At 37.9% G+C, this 25046-nt stretch overlaps 3 protein-coding genes across 8 annotated transcripts; 2 read left to right on the plus strand and 1 right to left on the minus strand.

Annotated features, from left to right (window-relative positions):
* Positions 1-6579: 6579 nt before the first annotated feature.
* On the minus strand, positions 6580-8118 carry LOC132189616 (uncharacterized). The gene has a single exon (XM_059604363.1). It carries the CDS (start codon positions 8116-8118, stop codon positions 6580-6582), a length of 1539 nt encoding a protein of 512 aa, XP_059460346.1.
* Positions 8119-9117: 999 nt separating this feature from the next.
* LOC132190553 (G-type lectin S-receptor-like serine/threonine-protein kinase SD2-5) lies at positions 9118-12674 on the plus strand. Of its 4 annotated transcripts, none has more exons than XM_059605577.1 (3): positions 9118-9360; positions 9515-9642; positions 10049-12674. In XM_059605577.1, exon 3 carries the CDS (start codon positions 10084-10086, stop codon positions 12532-12534), a length of 2451 nt encoding a protein of 816 aa, XP_059461560.1. In that variant the 5' UTR covers positions 9118-9360; positions 9515-9642; positions 10049-10083; the 3' UTR covers positions 12535-12674. The 4 variants fall into 4 exon arrangements, with proteins under 4 accessions (XP_059461560.1, XP_059461562.1, XP_059461559.1 ...); XM_059605579.1 differs by having other exon boundaries at positions 10054-12674; XM_059605576.1 differs by lacking the exon at positions 9515-9642.
* A 625-nt stretch (positions 12675-13299) lies between these two features.
* Positions 13300-19457, plus strand: LOC132188992 (putative L-ascorbate peroxidase 6). 3 transcript variants are annotated; one of them, XM_059603453.1, is made up of 11 exons: positions 13300-13632; positions 13753-13855; positions 14616-14743; positions 15673-15743; positions 15999-16041; positions 16136-16232; positions 16495-16578; positions 16881-16910; positions 17940-18061; positions 18433-18499; positions 19198-19457. In XM_059603453.1, exons 1-11 carry the CDS (start codon positions 13419-13421, stop codon positions 19298-19300), a joined length of 1062 nt encoding a protein of 353 aa, XP_059459436.1. In that variant the 5' UTR covers positions 13300-13418; the 3' UTR covers positions 19301-19457. The 3 variants fall into 3 exon arrangements, 2 of the variants coding, with proteins under 2 accessions (XP_059459436.1, XP_059459437.1); XM_059603454.1 differs by lacking the exon at positions 16881-16910; XR_009440987.1 differs by lacking the exons at positions 16881-16910; positions 18433-18499; positions 19198-19457 and adding an exon at positions 17696-17855 and having other exon boundaries at positions 17940-18010.
* The last annotated feature ends 5589 nt before the right edge of the window (positions 19458-25046 follow it).

Here is a 25046-nt window from a genome sequence, read left to right on the forward strand (position 1 = left end):
TAATCAAATGGCACTGACTTATTTGACCAATGCATTCCTCAAATAAGTCCGTACCATGTGATTAAACTATCATTAATCATTCATTAAGAAGTATTTATATTTTTGCTTCTTCAAATTATAAATTATGGATTAAGAGTTGATGAATTCCTGCCTTGATCACTTGACAGGAACTTAGATGGGCACGGTTTTGAACCATCCACAATGCCCAAAAGATCACGACTTCTCAAACTTGGTAGAAATTGAGACAACCACATAAGATAATTTGACCCATCAAGCTCCACAACGACGAGTTAGGTAATATTGAAAAAAATAAATAAAGGTAGTAGAATTGGAGCTAGAAGAAGTCATTGAAATTTCTCTCATCTCATTGGGAATAGAATGGGAAAAGAACCAGAAGAGAACGTATAGCACATCTCGTCGGGCAAAGATATATACACATGAAAGAGAATAGAGATCCTATAAATCATGGAATTACAAATATTTTTTTTAAGGAGACTATCTTTTGTAGTTGGTTGCTAATAATTTTGATTGAATTATTCTTTTCTGTGTAGATACTGTCAAATATGAACTTAGAATTCTTGAATTATCCGGTCAAATGTGATATGGATTATAAGTTTATGTAGTAAGAGCAGAACATTTGTAGTATCTATGAGAAATGTATAGTCATATCCATTAACATTTATATTGAGCGCAATAAGCTGTCCATATTATATGAGAGATGACTCGATGAGATTCATCTGTTAGTTATTCGAACAATTCAAACCACAGATGAACTCCATCGTAAACATAAATGAAACGCATAACACTTGATCTCTATCCTTTAAAGTGAACTAAAACCAATATTTTGATGGGAAAAGAATATTGCATGTCACCTCCTTATGAGATCAAAGGAAACTACTATATAATTAAACAAGATAGCTAATTAATAATTAGCGCCCATCATGTCAATCAATGTCACTTAAACAATTACACCTTTTCCCATTTTTGGATAGGTGCAAGTCACGTTACACCGTGGCAATACTGGTCAAAACAAAACAAAAAGAGAAAAAGAAAAAAGAAAAGAAAATCTAATAACCTGTTCATGGTAATCCTCGCCTGATTTGACTAGGGTTCAAAGGTTGCAACTTGCTTGACTTTGGTTAATGGTGGTGTGGAACACAGCATTTACACCTTCCCTGGTAGAAATGGAAGGGAGGGTGTTACGAAGAACAGGATGATATGTGTTTTGAATTTTTGGTTGTTTGTTAATATTTTTATTTTGTAAATAAAAATACAAAAATGATTTAACAAATAAAGCCTGTTCCCATATAAATTGAGTAGGATTCTCTCAATTTTAAGTAAAATGAAGAGAAACCATTTTATGATTTAGATTAGATTTTATAACATTAAGCGGTGTACATAGTATTACATTATTTAAGAATTTTAAATGATATAACAACATATACAACATATACATGAATAGTAAATATGTGGCTTGGTTTGGTCAAGGGTTTTATGAGACGTGGTTTCAGTAGATTGAGTTGCTTCTTGAGAACGGTCAGTATTTAAAGTTAGAGGTAATAACTTCACTGATGACCTTGAACTTCCATCTGATTTGACAAACCCCTCCAAACTTCAAAATCTTTTAATTTAGTCATTTGAACTTTCAATTGCAATATTTTAAACATTAAATAACGTTTATACCCTAACTTTTTTTTTATAAAACTTCAACTTTACCTTTAATTCCAAAACGTTTGTTTATTTTTTTTTTAAAAAAAAATTATGAATATTTTAGTCTTTTTTAGTATTTATAACTGCTAAATTTGACATGAGAGCTCAAATTGAGAGCAATTGAAAGTTTAGGAGACTAAATTAAAAAATTTTAAAGTTTACGAAGGTTTATCAAATTAAGTAAAAGTTCAAAGGTCTTCAGTGAAATTACCCTTAAAGTTAAATAAGATTTCACGTTATTTAATTATTATTTTTTAAAATGATATAAATATTAACTCTTTATGTACACGAAATAGTATTTTTGACTTTAGATGTAATTAAATAGGGAGTAGGGGCCCACCGTCCAAATTGCCACAGTGCCCTCCTCGGCCCTTCGGGCGGGTATGACTTATGAGTCGGTTACACAAACTTTCAACTTTCAACGCCTTCCCAACTTTCCTCCAACTCTGCAATAAATTATTCCAACTACTCACATTCAATGCAAACTCCCATCTTCCCTCCTCACCCTTAAAAACGGCTCAAAAAATAATTTAAAAAAATCCTTGTTTATCTACAAGTCAATATTAATTAAATAATTAAATATTATTTCCCTATTCATTAAAACTTTTGAAATGACCAATAATTTAATATATAATAATATTTTTTTTTTTTTGAATAAAGGACTCATCTCATTCAAAAAATTATCTGGGGAAATACAACATCTAGAGCATAAAGCTTCTAAATACCAAGAGCTAAAAAAGCTCTAAACAATAAGAGCAGATTGCTCTAAAGCAACAATATCATGAACAACCTCCGGGACTTCTTCCATCCAAATTTTATCAACCCCCGTAATTTCAGCTGCCCTTGCCAATCCATGAGCTGCTTCGTTTGCGGCACGGCGTACATGTTCCGTTCTCCAGCTCCTAAAACCCGGCAAAATAGCATGGATATCTTCAATAATTTGGCCAAAATTACACCAACTTGCCCCTTCTCTAATTGCTTGGACCACTGATTTGGAATCACCTTCCAACATAATATTGTGGAGGCCCAAATCTCGACAAAATTCCACGGCGCAAAGAGCCCCCATCGCCTCCGCCACTGTAGGGTCCGGACGTCCTTCGAAGGCAAAACATGCAGCTGCACACACTTGGCCCATGTAGTCCCGAACGATGATGCCCACACCATACCGCCTGGAACCTGGTTTCACCGACACATCCCAGTTGGCCTTGTATGTGTCAAAAGCTGGCGCTGTCCACCGCAGGAGAGGAGCAGGCTCGTTGGGTGCTGTCTCGGCTTGGTCCTCCTGCTGCTCAACAGATTTTTCCCATAGCTGCCATTGTGTCTCTGCCTCTTGTGCCAACGCCTTTGGGTGCTTGAAAAGCCCACCATGTATGACTTCATTTCTTCTCTTCCATATATCCCGAGCAGTACAAGCAAATATTCCCATCTCTTCCGTGGTGCACCTGCAAGACAAAAACTCAAAGATTTCCAAAAAATCGTCCTCCATACAAGCACATTTCTGCAGTGACCTGCGGCTGGTGCTCCATACGTCCTGCGCTGCTGGGCAGACCCAAAGTGCATGGGAAACTGTCTCACTTGCTCTAGTGCAAAATATACACGTAGCATCCTCCAACACCCTTCTAGCTTTAAGGTTTACTTTTGTGGGGAGAATATTGTTACATGCCCTCCATATGAACATCTTCGTAGCATTAGGCACCCTCAAATCCCATATAGTCTTCCAAATATTTTTGAGCCTCGATTGATTTGAGCCTCCACCACAATTTTCTGTTTTTCTATCAATCTCCAAATAGTATGCACTTCTCACCGAAAATTCTCCAGAGCTTGTGAACTTCCAAATTAATCTGTCATGCTTGTTATATCTACTCAGTGGCAGTCCACAAATTAATTCCGCTTCTTCTTCCCAAAATATTTCCTTGATCAGAGGAATATTCCACCTTGAAGATGACGGTTCAATCAATTCACACACCTTTGCTTCTCTTGAGAGGATTCGGCAAGGAGATTGAATAGAATAAGACGATGGAGTTGGAATCCATTTGTCTCCCCAAATTGACACTGATTCTCCATTCCCAATACGCCAAATTAAGCCTGCAAAAAATAAATCCTTAGCCGCAAGTATGCTTCTCCAAGCCAAGGACGGTCTACTTCCCACTTTGGCCTCCTTAAGGGTACCATGTGGGAAATACTTGGCCTTTAGAATTTTTGAAGCCAAGCTGTCTGGCTGAGTTATTAATCTCCACAATTGTTTTGCAAGAAGCGCCTTGTTGAAAGCCTGGAGGTCACGGAAGCCTAACCCCCCTTGTGACTTAGCCCGACCCATTTTTTCCCAACTCATCCAATGTATTTTCTTCTCATTCTCCTTATTCCCCCACCAAAATTTCTGCATAATGCCATTGATCTCTTTACATAAGGCTTTTGGGAGCAAAAAGATGCTCATGCTATACGTGGGAATAGCTTGAACTACGGCTTTTAATAAGATCTCTTTTCCAGCTTGTGAGAGGAGCTTCACCTTCCAATCCGTAACCCGTCGCCTGACTCTCTCTGAGATGCTCTGAAATTCTCTAATTCGAGAGTTTCCCACTAAAGCTGGAAGTCCCAGATATGTGTCATACCGTTGGGTGACTGGCACCCCTGCCAATCGAATAATAAGATCTTTAACCTCCCTTCGTGTATTCCGACTGAAAAAGATGGACGTTTTTTCCCTATTCAGCCGTTGTCCCGAAGCCTCTTCATACCCTTCCAAGATTAAAGACAGTCGTTGCCAATCCTGTGCAGTGGCTTTACAAAAAATTAGACTGTCGTCCGCAAAAAATAGATGATTCAATCGCGGCCCTTTTGGTGATGTAGGAACTCCTCGGAGACTTCCATTTTGTTCCGCATGCAATAGTTGAGTACTCAGGGCCTCAGCGCACAAAATAAATAGATATGGGGAGATGGGATCCCCTTGCCGAATACCCCGAGTTGGCTGGATGTTACCTTCTGGATTCCCATTAATGATAATGGAGTACCTCACCGAAGAAATGCACTTCATAATAAGGCCAATCCACTTCTCACCAAAACCCATTTTTCTCATGACCTTCTCCAAAAAACACCATTCTAACCGGTCGTACGCCTTGCTCATGTCTAATTTAAGGGCCATATATCCTACTTTCCCCCACATTCTGGAATGCATAGAATGCATAGTTTCATACGCCGCCAACACGTTATCCGAGATGAGCCTTCCCGGGATAAACGCACTTTGATGGGGAGAAATAATATCATTAAGAATCACCTTCAACCTGTTAGCCAATGTCTTTGAAATAATTTTATATAACACGTTACAAAGACTAATAGGTCGAAATTCTGAAACCTTAGAAGGATTATTCTTTTTTGGAATCAACGCAATATGGGTAAGATTTACATCATAATTCAATGTACCCAACTCGAAAAATTTTTTAACGAGAATACATACCTCCTCCCCAACAGTGGGCCAGTTGTCATGGTAAAAACAGGCAGGCAAACCATCCGGTCCCGGAGCTTTTTGACCCCCCATTTGAGTGATAGCGCCGCAAATTTCCTCCCTTGTGACCTCCCTCTCTAGCTGTTCATTCATGCTTGGAGTTACCCTCCTTTCCAACCCATCAAGACACTCCCTTCGACCCCTTGGATTAGATGTAGAAAATAAATTCCGAAAATAATCCGTAAAGGCTTTGACAATATCCGCAGGTGTGGAACATAAAATCCCCTCTTCATTTTCAATTCGGAGAATTTTATTTTTTTGACGCCTTTGTTTCACACTAGCATGAAAAAATTTTGTGTTTTTATCTCCATTTTTCAGCCAGTGTTCTTTTGCCCGTTGTCGCCACTGCAGCTCTTCCTTTTCAATTAATTCATTCACCTCTTGCTGCAACAACTGAATTTTCTCTCCCTCCGGTTGAGTCTCCACCATTTGTAAATTCTTTAACTGCTCCGTTTTCTTCTGTATTTGCTGGTCAACCTGCCCTTTTTCTTTAATCTGCCACCGTTTAATTACCCTCTTGCACTTTTCCACTTTTATTGAGAATGATTGCCATGGATTGGGCCCTGGCCTGTTAACGCTCCATACGGATTGTATTAAGTTTTTATTGCTTGGCTGCTTGCCCCATCCAGCTTCATAAAAAAACCTCTTTTCTACTCTCCTTTGGCTACGCATTGCTACATGGAATTGTACAAAAATTGGGGCATGGTCTGAAGATCGATTTGCCAATACCTCCACTTCATAGTTCTGAAATGATTGCATCCACTTTGGATTGGCTATAGCTCTGTCCAATCTCTCCATAATGAAATGCCCCTCCTCCCTCTTGTTGCTCCAAGTGAACTTTGGACCCACAAATCCCAAATCATAGAGTTGGCACGCCTCCAATGCTTGTTGGAACGCCCTTATCTGCCACCTAGGCCTTTTATTAGCACCTACCTTCTCCGAGTCTGCGAGAATTTCATTGAAATCCCCCACACACATCCACTCATTACATGATAATGAGCGGAGATGCTGGAGGAGGTTCCAAGATTCTTTTCTTTTTGAAACGTCGGGATTGCCATAAAATCCAGTTAAGGTCCACGGTTGAGCCCCATATTCACTCCTTATTGTAGCATTGATGTGACGGCGGCTATAGTTTTGGATTTCCACCACTCCATCATCCTTCCAAAATAGAGCTAGACCACCGCTCTTTCCCACACAGTCAACGACAAAAACGCTTCCAAATCCCAACTGAAATTTTAATCGTTCCATCCGAGAAGCTGTAAGTTTGGTTTCCATAAGGAAAACCAAACTGGGTTTCTTTTCCTTTACCAAGCGGCAAAGGTCACGAACTGTCCGGAGGTTCCCAAGCCCCCGGCAGTTCCAACTAAGTATACTCATGGCTCTTGGCGGGGCTGAGCACCAGCCACCGCCATCATAAATTCAGCATTTCGTTCCCCCTCCATAACCTTCTTTCCTTTTTTCTTTTCTTTTTCATTTTTTTCTGGATTCCCATCGTCATCTGCATGCCTTTTCCCCAAGGTTGGTGTCCGGTCAGCCCTTTCAGTAGCATCTCCCTGTTTCGCTCGTGCTCGTTTTTTCCATGAGCGAATTGGCACACTCCTTGGGCCTACCAGCCCATTTTCCACTCTTGGTGAGAGATGGTCACCGCCCACGTGAGAATAAGGCCCAATATTCTCCTTTGTTGGTGAAAAAACTGCATCCCCATAAAAGCCTTCTGACGTGGCCTGATGGGTTTTAAGTCCATAATTTCCATCCGTGTCCAGCATTCCTTTCTCAGCTTGTCTGTTTGTCTCATTCAAGCGCATCTTTTCTCCACAATTCTCTCCCTTTTGCCCCACGTTCTTTCCACATTGAGAAGTAACGGATACCTTCCTTAAATTCCCTTGATCACCGTGCGTTTCCTTCTCTGGAATATCTTGCATTAAATGATCACGCTGCCCACCAGGGAATACACCAGCTACAGCTCCAGGAAAATTAGCGGAATTTAATGAAATCCCACCTTCTTCGCTCCGTGTTTCCTTCCTTTTCTGGCGTCCGTTACTGTCCGAGGTTGAGACTCTCGCCGGCCGGAAAGTAGCTGGCCGTGACTCCGATGCAGAGCCATGAAAGCTGTCCTCTTCATGGAAAAACTCATCCTCGCCATAGTTGCCCCTTCTATTCTCCGAACGCCTTTTGGGCGAGCCTGCTCGCAACCACGGCCCATACTCCGGTTCCTTTGGTTTTCCATGTTTCCAACGTAGTTCCTCATTCACGCATCCCCCAACTCCATGGCGGATAACCCCACAATGAAAACAAAACTTGGGTACCTTTTCATATTGGAAAGGGATCCACAAAGTTTTATTTTTCAGTTTAAGGATTCTCCCTCTCGGCAACGGCTTTAAGACGTTCACTTGGACTTTCACACGGAGAAATTCGCCCCATCCAATGCCATCATCATCTGTGTCGACATCTTCCACAACTCCGATAATTGCTCCCAGTTTAAACCCCATCTCTCTTCCCATACACGACAGTGGTAGCTTATACATACGAACCCAAAATGCCGCCGTGTCAAAATTCATCTCACTTGGCGGCGTTACACCATCATACTCGGCCACCGAAAAAAGCTGACCTTCAAAGATCCATGGACGACCCTCCATAACTCTAATCTTATCCCATTCATGCTCAAAGTCCATCAAAAACGTATTCTCTCCAAGCACCTTAAATTCCAGTGATCCGGTCGGCCTCCAACCTCTTATCAACTTTGCCCTGATGATTCTCTTCCCAATGAACCTGTCAGAAATAAGCTTTCCTACCAGACAATGAGAACCTTTGGCCGTGATCTCTTCCACATCCTCCTCAGCCACCTCAAGTCCATCTTGTTCTTCTTCCGTCAAAGAAAATTTTCCCCATAAAGCCTCCAACTCTTCAGCCATACCTCTAGATAGTGCCTCCAATCCCAATACAGACAAGAGTGATCCGTAGATTAACCTTCCCACTCACAGACTAGATGAGTTTGCGGTGGAAGAAAATTTGCTTCTAATATATAATAATATTTATATATACTACATCTTATCCTATAATTACTTTACAATATTAACGTAACGAATTAAGATCCTTTCAGTTCTTTTGAAATGAAGAAGAGCGGATTACTTAAAACATGAGGGTAAAATGGTCTAAACAAAAATTAAAATTACCATTTTATCCGACCCTAACATAACAACCCCGACAAAATTTTAATTTTTCTTTTAATATGATTTAGACTGCCAAGTCCACATTGAGAGATAATTGTAATATAAAAATATGGTTTCTAACCCTCATCTTTTTTTTTTTTTTGATATATCCGCACAAGAGGGGGAGGGGGATTCAAACTAGTGACCTCCACTTTAATGGCATGGTCTCAGCCAATTGAACTACCTCTTGAAGACATTTTAACCCTCATCTTTAACATAAAATCAATGCAAAACTCTCAAGGTCTTAGTTTTTTTTAATGAAAATCTTTTATATTCATTCATTGAAAAAAGATTAAGAGTATAAAGTTCTGATAAATCATAATCAAAGCTATGAGATTACAACGTCATAAAGATAAAATATAAAAATCTTACAATTAGGTTCTATTGAACATACTCAATCTTAGTTTTTAACTTCTAATTCAATTAAATATTTTAAATATTAAGGTCAGTTTAAATTCATATTAAAATATTAATTAAATGAATATATTTAATTTTCTTATGAATTTAATTTTAGTGATTTAACAAATAGAATACTTACATGCAGAGTCAATGAAAGAGAAGAAACAATAGGGACAGCCGAACGCGAACAGTGTAAACGCAGTATCTTGTACGTAGGAAAAAAACAAGGCACAATAATCTTTGACCTACCAAAACATCGAAAAGTCATTTCAGACTCAAATCTTCAATAACCACGTTGTATATGCGTAATGCGTGATCTTTCACGGTGGTTCGTTTATAAAATAAATTTCTTTTGTTTGAAAAAATATTGGGTTTTTTTGTTTACTCTTTTCTTTTTGCACGGTGGAATTCATTGGATCTGTCAGACTTCAATGAATTGCAGCCCGCCTTTTGAAACCATGTGACACAAGCAGAAATAGATGTAAAACCCAGAGAGACCCATGTCCGAAAATTCACTTTTTTCTTCATCCTCACCAGCAGAATGAGGTAAGAACTAAGAGCCATCCAGCCTTGAGCATCCCCCTTGTCTGTTTTCTCTTGTATTATCCATCCGTTTGTTGTTGTTTTGTGCGAGATACTTCCTCTGAATATCCTTCGTTTGTCATTTTTTTTTTTGTGGTTTTTTGCAACTTGCTCTCAGGACAAGACAAAATTCAAGTGGATGCATATATCATGCATGGGTTTCTTTCAATTTGTGGCTGTGAATAGTACCCAGGAGTTGTCACCATCGATTCTCTTCGTTTCTGGTCTTTTTTGGGTGCTTATTGGGTATGAAAGATAGAATTTTGTGAAATTGCAGTACTTGGGCTTAACATGTTTCCTACTGTCGTTTCCTAATTATACACTCTTTTCTTTTTTTTTTTGGATTTTCAAGCTATGTAGATGTAGCCAGAGTTTTTAAGTTAGATTCAAAGGGTACTGGGTTGATAGAAAAGCTGAAGGAGCTTGGGATAATGGAAAACAAGTCCATCTATAGGCAGTTGAATCATAGGTTTTCTCATTGGGATTTTTGCTGAATTTAGGACAATTCTGCTTGACATGTCTTCTTATTCCTTGAGTGTTTTTGTTTTGGGGTTGAAGAGTGGTTTTTCTTTTTCCACATCCTGCTTCTCCTTTTTTGTCTCTCTATTTTCAATGCTTTCTTCTTTCCATTTGATTTTTTGATTTTCCCCAGTTCAGGTGAATTTTAAGTTCTGGGAGTAGTAGACCATGGAAACCCGGGGCTTCTTTCATTTCCTAGCATTCATGTGCTTGTCTGTCCACCTCCTATCCGAAACATGTTTGGCTAGTAATCAAAGTATTGGCAAGATTGATCCTGGATTTGAAGCATCTCAGATGTTGTATATTGATAACGATGGAAAATTTCTTTTATCCGTGAACAAGACATTTGCTTTTGGCTTTATCACTACCGAAAATGATGTCACATTGTTCCTACTAGCAATCATTCACTTGCAGAGTTTAAAAGTTGTGTGGACTGCAAATAGAGGTTCTCCAGTTTCAAACTCTGATAAATTTGTGTTCGATGAAAAGGGCAATGTGTCCTTACAAAAAGGAGACCGTGTGGTTTGGTCAACAGGAACTGGTGGCACAGGAAGCACTGCAATGGAATTGCAGGAATCAGGGAATTTGGTTTTGCTTGGGAATGGAAGTAAAGTAATTTGGCAGAGTTTTAGCCATCCCACGGATACCCTATTACCAAACCAAGATTTTGTTGAAGGACTGAGACTTGTAAGCGATCCTAGCTCCAATAACTTGACTTATATTCTTGAGATCAAGTCCGGCGACATGATACTTTCTGCGGGTTTTCAAAATCCACAGCCTTATTGGACTATGAGTAAGGACATCAGAACTACCATCAACAAAGATGGTGGCATGGTCGCTGTGGCATCTATCAAAGCAACTTCATGGAGGTTCTATGATCAAAACAAAGTATCGTTGCTGCGGCAGTTGACTATTTCAGACAGCTCTGACCCAACTGCCACTTGGATTGCAGTCTTAGGAAATGATGGCTTTATCTCTTTCTACAATCTTGGAGGTGGACAAACAAGTCCTGCTTCATCAACAAAAATACCGAGCGACCGATGCAGCACCCCGGAACCGTGTGATGCATATTCCATATGTGTCAGTGAAAACAGATGCCAATGCCCTTCAGTTCTTAGTACCTCAAATTGCAACACTGGGATTGTCTCTCCATGCGGCGGCTCGGATGGTTCTATGGAGCTTGTGAATGCTGGGGATTGGCTCAATTATTTTGCACTTGGGTTTGTTTCACCCTTTTCTAAATCTGATTTGGATGGTTGCAAAGCCTCCTGTAATGGTAACTGCTCATGCCTTGCTTTGTTCTTCCAAAACAGTACAGGAAATTGCTTTCTGTTTGACCAGATAGGTAGCTTCCAAAACTCCGATAATGGCTCTGGATTTGTTACATACATTAAGATCTTGACCAATGGAAGCCCTGGAGGGGATGGAAGCAGCAAAAAACGCTTCCCATATGTTGTGATTATAGCTATTGGAACTATACTTGTCATCGCGGGTTTACTTTATCTGGGATTCCGATACTACAGAAAAAAGAGAAGATTGCCTGAATCTCCCCTTGAGACTTCAGAGGAGGATAATTTCTTGGAGAACTTGTCGGGGATGCCAATCCGTTTTAGTTACATAGATCTTCGATCTGCGACTAATAATTTCTCTGTGAAGCTTGGGCAAGGGGGTTTTGGCTCAGTTTACCAAGGGATCCTCCCTGATGGGACTCGGGTGGCTGTGAAGAAGTTAGAAGGCATTGGACAAGGAAAGAAGGAGTTTCGAGCAGAAGTTAGCACCATTGGCAGCATCCATCATCTCCACTTGGTGCGGATCAAAGGCTTCTGCGCCGAAGGAGCTCATCGCCTTCTTGCTTATGAATTCATGCCAAATGGGTCTTTAGACAAATGGATTTTTAGGAAAAACAAGGATGAGTTCCTGCTGGATTGGGACACCAGATTCAACATTGCTGTGGGAACAGCAAAAGGACTAGCTTACCTCCATGAAGATTGTGATGCCAAGATTGTCCACTGTGATATAAAGCCTGAAAATGTGCTTCTTGATGATAAGTTCCATGCCAAAGTCTCAGATTTTGGTTTAGCTAAGCTAATGACTAGAGAGCAAAGCCATGTTTTCACAACCCTAAGAGGCACGAGGGGGTACCTTGCACCAGAGTGGATCACAAACTATGCTATATCAGAGAAGAGCGATGTTTATAGCTATGGGATGGTGCTGTTGGAGATCATTGGTGGAAGAAAAAACTTTGATCCAATAGAAACTTCAGAGAAATCCCATTTCCCATCCTATGCTTTTAAGATGCTGGAAGAAGGCAAACTAAGAGACATCCTGGATTCAAAGCTGACAATAGATATTGAAAACGATGAGAGAGTTTTTACTGCTATTAAGGTTGCATTGTGGTGCGTACAGGAAGATATGCAGCTCAGGCCATCCATGACAAAAGTCGTCCAAATGCTTGAAGGTCTCAGCGCTGTGCCTCGGCCTCCAACTTCCTCTCCACTGGGTGCTCGAATGTACAACAGTATCTTCAAATCAAGCAGTGAGGAAGGCACCTCCTCAGGCCCATCGGACTGCAATAGTGATGCCTATCTTTCTGCTGTGCGGCTTTCAGGCCCAAGATAACAGTTGCTGAAGATGAGTTTTAGTCATGTATTATTTTCCATTGCTTTTTATATTCTTGTAAATTTTGTCAGAATGCTCAATATTTGTAATACTATTGCTATGAGCTGCTGCCCGCTCTGTAAATGAAGAGTCTTTGATTATGATTAAATAGTGCAAAATCAAGAAATTTTATCCCACTTCATTGGTTCAAGATGTCAAAGTATGTGAAGGGACATTCAATCAAAGGGCTTCCTATGATCATTCTCCTATTCTCTCACTTTTCAATAGTAATTTTGAAAAGAAGCAGAGAGACGAGAGAAGAATCATGAGAAAAATTGAGGATTTGGCCCAAGGTAGTGGCCGAACCACACACTTGGGCCCTGGGGGTAGGTCGACCACCCCCAAACGACTGGCTTAGGGTGGCCGAACCACCCCCAACGTATTTTCTTCTTCTTTTTTTCTTTTTTCTTTGGTTGGATTTTTTTAATATATATATATATATATATATATATATATATATCATGGTACCCAACAACTCAAGTAACACGCTACGTGGGGTCTACATGTAAGGATGATGTGGCGTTTCGTTAAAAAACTTAACAAAATCTTGATAAAGGTATCAAGTTGGTTTATTGACTTACCACATGTACTATTTGTGATATTTTTAAAAATTAATGTGGCTATTTAATTTTAGTGCAAACTACGTGTATTGAAATAATATTTAAACCTTTTTAAAATTAGTACCGACTTATTTATCATATTCCAAAAAAAAAAAAGAAAAAAAAACTTGAAACGGAGGAGAGGATCCTCTTCCTCCTGCGACACTCCGCTTTCCAAGTTCCAAAAAAAATCTGCAGAGCATAATCCGCTCATTCTCAACCGTCCGTTACAAACAGTACGGACAAATGACTTCATCAGCAACTCTCTTCCACTTCAAGCCCTCTCTCCTGCACTGCTCCGCCTCCACCGCCTCTTCCTCTCACTCTCTCTCTCTCAAATTCATATTTCCCGCCAGACCACAACGTCCACTTTTCCCAACGGTCCAAATCCAATCCCGCCCCAGTACGCCCAGAGCTTCCTCTCGCACCTTCGTTGCCACCGAGAATGACTCAGGCTCAGGCAAAGCCCTTCATATATATTCCTTAAAAAAAAAAAAAATTTAGAAAAAAAGAAGAAGCTTTTTTCATACTAAAATATGATTTTCTCGATTTTTTTGTTGTTGGTTTGTATTTGTTACAGCTCGAGATCTCTTTTGCGCTTCAATTTCAAGTAGAAGGAAAGCACTTGCATTCGTGGCCACACTGCCATGTCTTCTTCTTTTGAATGAATCATCGATGGCTGGGTAAGCGCAAGGCCAAATTCCTCACTTTTTCTTAGTGTTTAATTTTAATAGCTTTGTTCTGGATTGAATACTTTTCTTGTCAAAGTAATAGATGAATCTAATCTAAGTAGGTAACGCTTAGGCTTAGCTGAATTTTCAGCCCTGAAGATTGCTAGTTTTCTAAACTAGAAACTAAAAAAAAAATGCCAATGTGTCAATGGCCAGTAGTGATAGTTGATATCAGCTCAATTTGATGATTCTTTCATTTGGGTGTTATTAGATTCTATTAAATTTGTGAAATTAGGGAACTTTCTCAAGTGGTTTAAATTAATAACTAAAAAGGAAAAAAAAAAAAAAAGGTAGGGATTTTCAAATTGGGGCCCGTTTTAATAGACTTGTCTATGATATGAAGCCTCATCGATGCTGGTTCTCATTTGTTCTTCCTCGTTGTAGTTGGAATAGAACATATGCATGTAATTCCAAATATTATTGGAAGAAAATGTCAATACCTCAGAATTCTTTTGACTATTGTCAATCAAACTAAGTCTTATCCGCAAAAAATTGACATTGATTTTGTAAATATCTCCTGGCTTTAGAAAAAAAAAGAAAAGGAAATAAATGAGAAGAGATTCATATATGCCACAAATTTATGGATGCATCAGTGTGAAGAGAACAGCCAAACTACTTAATGAGATGTTATTGAGTTGTGTAGTTTTGTATTCACTGATGAGTTTCTGCTCTTGTTGCTGTTTTACATGATACTTCTCTATAAATATTGAAGGTTGGCTACTAGTGAATATATGCTCCTAAAGGAAGAAGTGAGGAAGGTATTGTCAAAGGGAAAGGCAGCCGGTGTACTTCGTTTGGTTTTTCATGATGCAGGAACCTTTGATATGGATGAGAATTCAGGTATATTCTGGAGGCAATGATCTTGTGAAAATGCTTTCTAGAGTGATAGTATGATGTGCGTGATGCTTACTAGTAGGATATATCATGCTCCATTCTTTCTTTTATTAAAAATTCAATTGGTTTGCCAATCTTGATGTGTTATTTTACAATGAATTATATGTCTGATTTGTAATTAGTTGCCATGCTTGCCAGTAGAAGTCAGATGATAGCCTGATTGTGGTCAGGTCTGGGAAAAAAATTACTTTTAATGTTCTGAAGAATAGGAAAGAGAATTAGAGGCCTTATGGTTCCAAGTGAGCTTGAAAAGATTGATCTTAATGACTAAATAGTTGCTGATAACAGAATTTAGGTTGCATGATTTTTCTCACAACAAGTAAAAATAAGGACAATTGAGGCTGTTTGTTGGGTTTAGTGAAGGCTGAAGTCTAAGGTATGTGACTGGTAACAAAGCATGGGCTATGGTTTGTATTTTCACCAACAGTCACTAGGGAGCAACTACTTATCATGACACTGATGAATGCCAAAACATATCCGCGGTGGTTTTTAATGACATCAAGAATTCGGTATTCATGACTGGTACCTGGCTAAAGCAATAAGCTATTAATGGACTACATGTGTTCAAATTTTAGGTGCCATCTATAGGAGGGCCTTGACTTCTTGTATTCTTTTTTCATCTCTTTCACCTTAATGGTTCATTTTCTGGCTGGAAAATGCTGCAAATGCTATAGATAATTTGATTTTTAGTAGGATGATGATAAGAGAAAGAATCCAGGAGTGAGTAAATTCTGCTTTGTTGTCAATTGATAACGATATAAAAGACAATCACACATTTTATTCTGAATTTTGTGAAGCCCATATTATCACCGAATTGCGACTCTTCTTTTCTTTCACTTCTCTACATTTAATATGCATCGTTATGATAACTGCAGGTGGCATGAATGGTTCCGTTGTGTATGAACTTGATAGACCAGAAAATGCAGGTCTCCAAAAACCTATGAAGGCATGCTGTCTCTCTCTCTCTCTCTCTCTCTCTCACACACACGCACACACAGAGACACGCACCTTTTACTATCTCATATAACTTTTACCTTATATGCAGACTTACATTTCACATGTATGTAACTATACATCTCCTTGTCACTTTCCATGAAAAGTTTATTGTTCTGAATTACTTGAATGTTAACATAAAGCCTTACTGATTAACTCTAATATGGTCTCTGACCGGCTAACACCCAGTATATGAATTGTTCTTTAGACTCTAGAGAAAGCAAAGACTGAAGTGGATGCAATACAACCAGGTTTTTATTTTCTGAAATGCCACTACTTGAACGTTTCAATATTAATGGAATATTGTGGTGCCTGCCAACATGTTTTGGAATTTTCCATTGTTAGTGTCATGGGCAGACATGATTGCTGTGGCGGGAGCTGAAGCAGTTTCATTATGTGGAGGTCCAACAATCCCAGTTCTATTGGGCAGACTAGATTCGGTGTAAGAGGCTAGCTTATTCCCTTAAGATGGTATATGGCAGAAAACAGAATATTGGATCCACTCTGGATCTTAAGATGCTTCATGAAATTAAACTCAAGCTTGTATTTTCAATGATAATTTTTAATTGAGTTGTTTGCCTTTAATGTTTACTTTTTAATTTGGAGAACGTTATATTTTGGTCTTCTGCCGAATTTACGAAATTTGACAGTGCCTATTTGAGGGCTCATTGCCCATAATTTTACCAATTACTTTTTCTTAATAGGGAGCCTGATCCGGAAGGAAAACTTCCTCAAGAATCTCTTGATGCTCCTGGTTTAAAGCAATGCTTTCAAAGAAAAGGCTTAACGTGAGTTTATACATTGCAAAATGTATTTTGATGAATATTATATATTGCAAATTTTTCTTAACATGTTCCTCCTGTAAAGCTGTTTACTTATCAACAGTCTCCATCTTTGTCATGAGTTCAGTAGAGTTGACGTAAGTAACTTGTGATGTTGTGCTTTAGAAAAGACGGATCACCACTTTTTGGTTGTTAGATGACTTTATCTATAACTAATTTGGATGAATCTAATATAATTTCATCTTTTTGTTTTCTTCTTTATTAATTCCTTGGACACAAGCATTAAGGTGAACTTGTTGGTTGGACAGCTATAACACAGAATTTAAAGGGGGAGTTAGGTAAATGTGTTTATAATATCAATTTTTTCTTCTGTAGTTCTCAGCCTTTTAATAAACTTTGTCCATTCCCTTTTTGTTATCAACTTTAACATAACACACTTGGTAGTGCCTGACTAAATGGTGATACTTATGTCAAACAGGTTCTTTAGTTTATTTAAAGCTCAGTTTGGTAGGTCAGAAAAGGCAGAAAAAGAAAATAAATTTTTTGAATCTAGGATTTTTCACAATTTGAAATCTAACCTCTACCATTCATTTGTCATTAGACTGCTATTCTAATTAATTGATGTAACTTTTCCTTTCTTTTTTTTTTGGAACTCCAACTTTTTTTCTTCTTTGGTTTTCTTACCAACCACACTGTTTCTCAACAAAACTATGATGAGCCAGTGTTTCAAAACTCTTTAAAAGAACTATGGAAAAATGCTAGTGTTACCACACTGCTTGATTGATTGTCAGGCATCCATTATAAGCTACCATGTGTTACACGGCATGCCCACCTTCCATGTGTCATGTGGAGGATGACATTGGTCGGGCACCGCATACGCATGCATAATCCACTGAGGACCTAACTGACACTAGCACTCCTAAAATATATATTGTGTAGACACTAGAAAATGAAAGAAGCATCAAGGCTGGCCAAGACTCTTCATGAATTCTTGTATGACACTTGCAAATTCTGTCCCTTGTATGTGAGGTACTCGGTTTATTATAGGTTGTATTTCTTATTATGGAGTCCATGTTGTGATTTAATGCTTACATGCTGCAATATTGTTTCTAATTACTTGTAGATATGTGGATTTGACAAATTTGAAGCTCAAATACACGTTTATGCCCGACCCCATGTGGCAAAGCTATGAATTGCTGATAAAGCTGTTAACTAGTCAAGATTTATAGGCTATTTACTGAGATGTACATGTAACTGAAACCTTAGTGGTTCATTGGTTATAGGTAGCATCTTTGGCATATTTTACCATAATTAACTTCCTTGATATCTTACTTGAAGCAACCTGACTCTGTTGAATTTTTGTGCAGAACACAAGATCTTGTTGCTCTATCTGGAGCTCATACTCTTGGAAGTAAAGGATTTGGAAATCCAACTGTTTTTGACAATTCATACTTCAAAATTCTTCTTCAGAAGCCATGGATGTCTTCAGGTAGATAACTGAACATAATACTCATTTTATTCAAGTAATATTCTGAGTTGTTTATGAGTCATTGCCTTTTTCTTTTTGGCCTGAGATATTTCCGTGGTAATACTTTCTTTTGATTTCTTTAAACCCTGCCATATGTGGCCATTATGGGCCTTAAGCTACTGGCTCAACTCCAGCCTTTATAAATAGGTAAGATTAATGCATGATAGATGAGGTATGATTGCAAGGGAAGAGTCGGATGGGGTTTGAAATTCTTATTTGCATTTTTGTTGCTAAATTAGTGTGCAAAAATTTAATTTAAGCAAATTACATCTTTTATCATCAGAATTTGCTTCTCTTATTATTCAAAAACTGATTCTGTTCTTCACATGCAGGTGGTATGTCAAGCATGGTTGGGCTTCCTTCAGATCGTGCACTTACTGAAGATGATGAATGCTTAAGGTTCTTCGTCTTTCAGAAACCACTTTAGCTTCCTTTATAACATGTCCTGTTTTACAATTTCAATATTTGGCTGAGCACTCAAGAGCTATAGTAGGATATGAGTTTGTTCTATAAATTGTTGGAAAAATGTATCTGAATGCAAATAATTTATGAGGTGTAGAAGCAATATAGATATCTTTGACAATTCACAAATCATTGGACGTATATGAGAATATTGGGTTATATAACAACTTACAATGAGGATTTAAGAAAAAGAAAATAAAAAAATTTTGGCAGAGTGATGGTCACTCTGCAAAAATATCTGTAACCATTTTCCAAATCCTCAACTTTAAACACATTGTCTTAGTTTTCTCACACATTGTTCCTAACCCATTCAACTTAATCTTGAAGTTTTATTAGAACAAAGTTTTCCTCCATATGCTTTTACGACAAATGTCAATTTAATAGATTGGATTCGAAGAATTTCTCCAAGGAAAACTTTGTCCTTACTTATTCACAGATTTTGCATTACTAGTTTGTTAGTACTTCCACCTCTCTCTCTCACACACACACACAGGGAATATGAATGACACTTCACTGACATATGGAGTTTCAATTTAAGAGTGATGACATAATTTCCTTGTGAGCTAGCATTTTTATGTTTGGTGCAATATATGTTCTTCATTTTGTGATTTAACTGGGAATCATTTAATGCACAGATGGATCACAAAGTATGCTGAAAGTCAGAATATGTTCTTTGAAGACTTTAAGAATGCTTATATCAAACTAGTAAATTCTGGTGCAAAGTGGAAAAGCTTGTAATATTAATTAGGGAGCAAAATTTTGTTGTTTCTCTTTTAATCAGATACAGGAATTATATACAGATGCATTTACAGAAATTATATACAGGGTGCTTCAATGTAGTTAGAAGTGATGTGTACCATCATTTTGTAATCTTTGAAAGAATTATTCTCAACAAGTATGAATAAATTACCACTAAAGCTTGTATGCCATCTTGCAGTTCATCTACTTGCCAGGTTGTGTACACTCTGGTGTGTCATGTATCTAAAATAATATGATCGCATGTACATGACATCATTAAGATAATGGATCAGCTCAAACTTGATATTTTCAATCCTCAAGTTGAACTTTTAATCTCTTTTAAAAGAAAATATTTTAAAATTTTTGTTTTTTGTTTTCGAAAAAAAAACATATTCACTTTTATATCACGTCATAATATTTTTTCAAAGCAAAAAAATCCTCCAAATCAGGTAACGAACAGAGCCTTTTTCTTTTATTAATTAAAACGAAAAAAATATCCACACATTATTTGGTGATTTTGAGGTATGAATATGATACTCATTTTAGAGATTTGAAATATTAACTCATGCCTATTTTCCCTGTAAATAAATGATTATTTCTTTGCATATAGGAAATAAATTGTATCTTTATGGTTTAATTTTCTATATATTTGTAGTGTATTCAAACCCAAGAGGTGTAATGAATCCGTCAAGTGTTTACAGTGACCCTATTGGTGAGTATTAATTCTCACTTGTTTGTCACATTATTTCAGGAGAAAGATGATTTAAGAAATTCCCATGAATATGATGGCTGGACTAAACAAGTTGTGGTTGTCAGTTTTTTTTTCATACTTTCCTTGGATTGGCCCTTCTGATTGCCTTTATTGTCCTTGATAAGATTTTGACACAGAATGATAGAAGCACTACACCATGGGTCGGAGAAAATTCTTCCAACTCAGACTGTCATTTGTTCTTAGAACATGCATGTAATTCTCACATGCATTTTTAATTACGTGTTTTACAAATGGATGCTAATTTAATAGACTGAGTTGGAAGAATTTTTTCAACCTAATTTAAAAGAAAACTTTCTCCCGCTACCATTGAAAAATTACATGAGAGTCATTTCAATCTTTCAAGATACTTGGGCACATTTTTTAATTTTTTAATTGTTTTTTTTTAAAAAAAAAAAAAGACCACATAAGGAAGAAGTTAGGCTAAAGTTGTGTTAAAAAGTTGTGCCTTTATCATTCTCTTGAATTTATAGGCACATATCTAATGGTGAATTTAAAAAAAGAGATGGATAGGAGATGAATGAGAGATAGAGGAATACCATGTCACTTCGAAAATATTATAAACTCAAAGACATATCTCAGCTGGAATACATCGAGTGTTAAAAAAAAAAAAAACATAGTATTTTGTACTCTGTATTTTTGTCATTTAGAGCCAGTTGTGTTATTTTTACGTAGGAGTCTAATTACAAACGGCTTGTAATTTAGCTAATTTCTTGTTTGCTTGCTGGAATTTTTTATTTTTTATTTTATTTTATTTTATTTTTAGGCTATTTACCTAGGTGTGACCATAGTAGCATTTACTCCTTGGGAACCGCACAGGAGGAGCCTAGACGGTGAGAATCACAAGTGCTCTATCAAGTCCGACTGAAAGATAGCCTGACCCAACCCCACCAGGGCATCAATGTGAATTCAAGACGATTAATACTAATTAGGCATACGTGGGGATTCTCCATTGCGAAAATTCGAACTCACACCCTATTACATGCTTTAACCACTTAAAAATTTTATTGGGCCATTAAACCACCACCGGCCTTGATGGTTTGCTTGAATCTATTTATGTTTAGTGTTTTGCAGCTTAGTAGTTTTCTAGTTGTTGGCATTCCTCCAAACAAAAACAAAAAAGGCTATGGTTGTGAAAGCATTCAGAACTATTTATCCAAAAAAAGGAATCTTGCACAACAAGATATGACTTGTCATCAGGTTGATAGGTGCCAACTCAAATCTAAAAATTTGGGTTTACCTTAGAATACATGAACAAAACCTTTTGAGACTATACCTTGAGGCCTCAAAATTCAATCAAACTTCTGATAATATATTTTGGGGCTCGTTTTGTGTATTTTTTTTTTAAGGGAAAAATATAAAAAAGCCCCCCAAACTACTAGCCGTTTGCGATTAAGCCCCATGATGTTCCAAAAGTCATAAAGTAGCCCCCCAAACTACCAAACTGTTGCATTTTGGCCACTCCGTTAGTCAAAACCGTTAGTCTGGACGGGAACCACGAAACGACGCCGTTTTATTAGAGTTAAGTTACGAAAATGCCCTTGTGGGATTTTAAAAAAAAAATTGGGGCAAAACGGCGCCGTTTTTGCTTAGGGTAATAGTTAAATTTTGATTTTCTTTGTTTGTCTCTCCTTCTCCTTCACGCAGCCTCCTTCGTACTAAATCAGAACATCAATACATCTACAAAACAACTAAACCCATTCTCCACAAAATCTTCTGCAAAACAACCAAACTCATTCTCCACAAAATCTTATACAAAAAAACCAAACTCATTCTCCACAAAATCTTCAACAAAACAACCAAACCCATAGGAAAAACTCAATCAGGAAAGTGGGCTACCTTCAGGATGACGAGACCGGCTGCGTGAGGGAGACGATCGGGCAGACGGCATCGTGGGGGGCCGCGAGACCGCACCGTGCTCGGGGCTGCATGGGGGCTGCGTGAAGGGAAGGCTACGATTGGGCGGCGCACCGTGCGGGGGGGCTACGTGAACGGGGGAAGGCTACGATCAGGCGGCGCACCGTGCGGGGGGGCTGCGTGAACGGGGGAAGGCGACGATCAGGAGGGGGCCTGGGTGAAGGAGGGGACCGGGTGAGGGGGAAGGAGGCTGCGTGAAGGAGAAGGAGAGACTAAACAAATAAAATCAAAATTTAACTATTACCCTAATAAAAAACGGCGTCGTTTTGCTCCTGGTTTTTTTTAAAAAAAAAAATCCAACAAGGGCATTTTCGTAACTTAACCCTAATAAAACGGCGTCGTTTCGTGGTTCCCGTCTAGACTAATGGTTTTGACTAACGGAGGGGCCAAAATGTAACTGTTTGGTAGTTTGGGGGGTTACTTTATGACTTTTGGAACATCAGGGGGCTAAATCGCAAACGGCTGGTAGTTTGGGGGGCTTTTTTATATTTTCCCTTTTTTTAATAAAGAAAAAAAAAAGAGTGGTCAAGGTGTGTAAGAATTCATGTTGGAGTGTTGCCGAAGGAAGTTGTGGTGCTGCTGTGGATTTGAATGGCCGGAGGAAGGTGTAGCTTTGCCAGTGGATTTGGTTTGACGGATTGAACTGTTTTTTTTTTCTTTTTTTTTTTGGAAATCAATCGAAATAAAGAATAAGAAACATAAAAGAAAATTGCAATCCAAGATCTAACAATTGGCGTTAACCTATTTGCTCTGATACCATGTAAGAGCATTCCCAGCAGACTCCCTATAAGGGAGTCTATTCCCTAAATTTAGGGAATATGTCCAAAAAATCACAAAAAACCTCCCACAGCAGATTCTCTATATGGTTCCTTAAACCATCCGCTGCTACAGTTGAACCCAATGTTTGGAGTTCTACTGTAGCAGTCCATATGATTATTATAATCATAAAAAAAAAGCACTCTCTCTCCTCTCGCATCTTTTTATGCACTTCTCCATTATTTTTGTCTGTTCTTCTTCTTCGTCCTCTTTGTCTTCTGCACTTCATCTGGACACAAGCCATTTGAAGATTGCAAAAGAACCCAGATAAAAAAAAAAAAAAGAAAACCTAGTAGATTGCAAAAATCAACCATAGAAACCAAAAAAAGAAGACAGTAGATTGCAATAAAAAAAAAAAAAATAGAAACCAAAATCAACTATAGAAATAGAAACCCAGTAGATTGCTTGCTGGTTCTATAAATTTGGCCTCTGCCGCCCCATGTCTCAGCTTCCACCAGCTCCAGATTTCAATTCCATGGCTTCCCATCTGAAGGAGGAGGGGTTGGAGAAGATGGAGGTGCAACTACTTCCAAGAGCCATAGCCAACCAGAGAAGCGGCGCAGGGACAAGATTAATGTACAACTTTCAACTCTTAAGGAAACTAATTCCAGTAGATTGCAAAAATCAACCATAGAAACCAAAAAAGGTAGATTGCAAAATAAATAAAAAATAGAAACCAAAATAAAAATAAAAATCAAAACCCATCAAGAAACCAAAATCATTGTAGCTTGCTTGCTGGTTGTTCCTCTTGATCTATGCTTGCTGGTCTGTGGGGGGATGAGAGTGAGGCAGAGAGTGAGATCGAGAAAGAGAGAGAGGTGCGGCTGGGGCGAAAGAAAAGAAGGAGATGAAAGTGAAGAAGTCAGGGAGAAAAAGAAGACGGAGATGAGAGAGATGGAAAGAAAAAGAAAAATGTTTTTAGAATAAAAGAAAATATTATTTTAATAAAATAAATAAATATTTTAATGATATAGGGAATGATTAAGGGAAGCTATTGGGGCATATTTTAACATAGGGAAGCAAAAAGTAGGTTGAATCCTTAAATATAGGGAAAACGACGAGGAAGCTGCTGGGAATGCTCTAAGAATTTATAATGCGGAATAATAAGATAAAGATGACATAGAGATTCGATCTATGACCTACATCCACAAGATCAAGCCCTAAGGCTGCATTAAGCTCTTATTTCTCTGAGTAATATTTACAATATAACATGCTCCTATTTATAGGAGAATCATATTAGATACAAATAGACTTCTATTCTACCTTGGTTAGTTAGGTGATAGTTTTTAACTATTCAACTGAAACTCAATGATAATCTTCAAGTGTAAGTCAGTAATAATCTTATACTGTGACTATTATTTTTGAACTCTCCATGGTATACTCTAACAAGGTGGCTATGTGGCCAATCTCAGTGGCTACGTGGCCAATCTCAGTGGCCACCCTAATATTTTTTTTAATGTTTTAAATAATAAGATAGTTCTTACCTTTGTAAAAGCTAAGCACACGTTTTGTCAAAATATTCATACAAGAGAAAAATACAGATGAATAAAATGTGTTTTGTGTTATTTGTTAATGTATTTGTTTCGACGAGCCGCCCCTTTCCTAGCTACATCTCAACCCCCCACACCTACCTTTCATTCCCTTCCATTTTACTTCCTACTTACCTCTCTTTTTTCAATTTCCAAAAAGTCACATTAAAAAAGGTAAATAAATCTTATAAAAGCCACACCAAACCACATATTGGTTAATACTGTCCTCATATTTCATTTTCCTCAAACAAATATCAACAAGGCTGAAGCACAAATCCAATGCAAGTCCTTTGGAAGTTCTTTCAAGCAGTTGCTTTCAGCCATTGTAGGGCCTGGTTCACAGCTTGAAATGACCCAAAAAACTGAAATGAAAAGACATAGAAATGAAGGAAAAACATGAGGGCATTACAGGAAGACCCTCCCAAAGGATAAGGAATATTGGTACTAAACAACAATATATGTCCAAAGACAAATATGTTTGTGGGTCAAGCCTAAATAACTCAACTTTGATGTCATAATCTTTGGCTTTGAGCCAATATTCTGCCACCAACCAGAAAAGATTATAGGAGGAAAATAATTAAGAATTCATAATCTAGGTTGTCTAGCTCAGCATTCTTATTTTAGTTTTTTTTTTTTTTTTTTTCACCAGTTCTTGGGAATCAATCACAATTTCTGCACATGGGATCGGATTCCTGCAGCAGAGTTGAGCAAAAAA

Source organism: Corylus avellana, chromosome ca8 (assembly GCF_901000735.1).
Source record: "Corylus avellana chromosome ca8, CavTom2PMs-1.0".
Classification (NCBI taxonomy): Eukaryota; Viridiplantae; Streptophyta; class Magnoliopsida; order Fagales; family Betulaceae; genus Corylus; species Corylus avellana.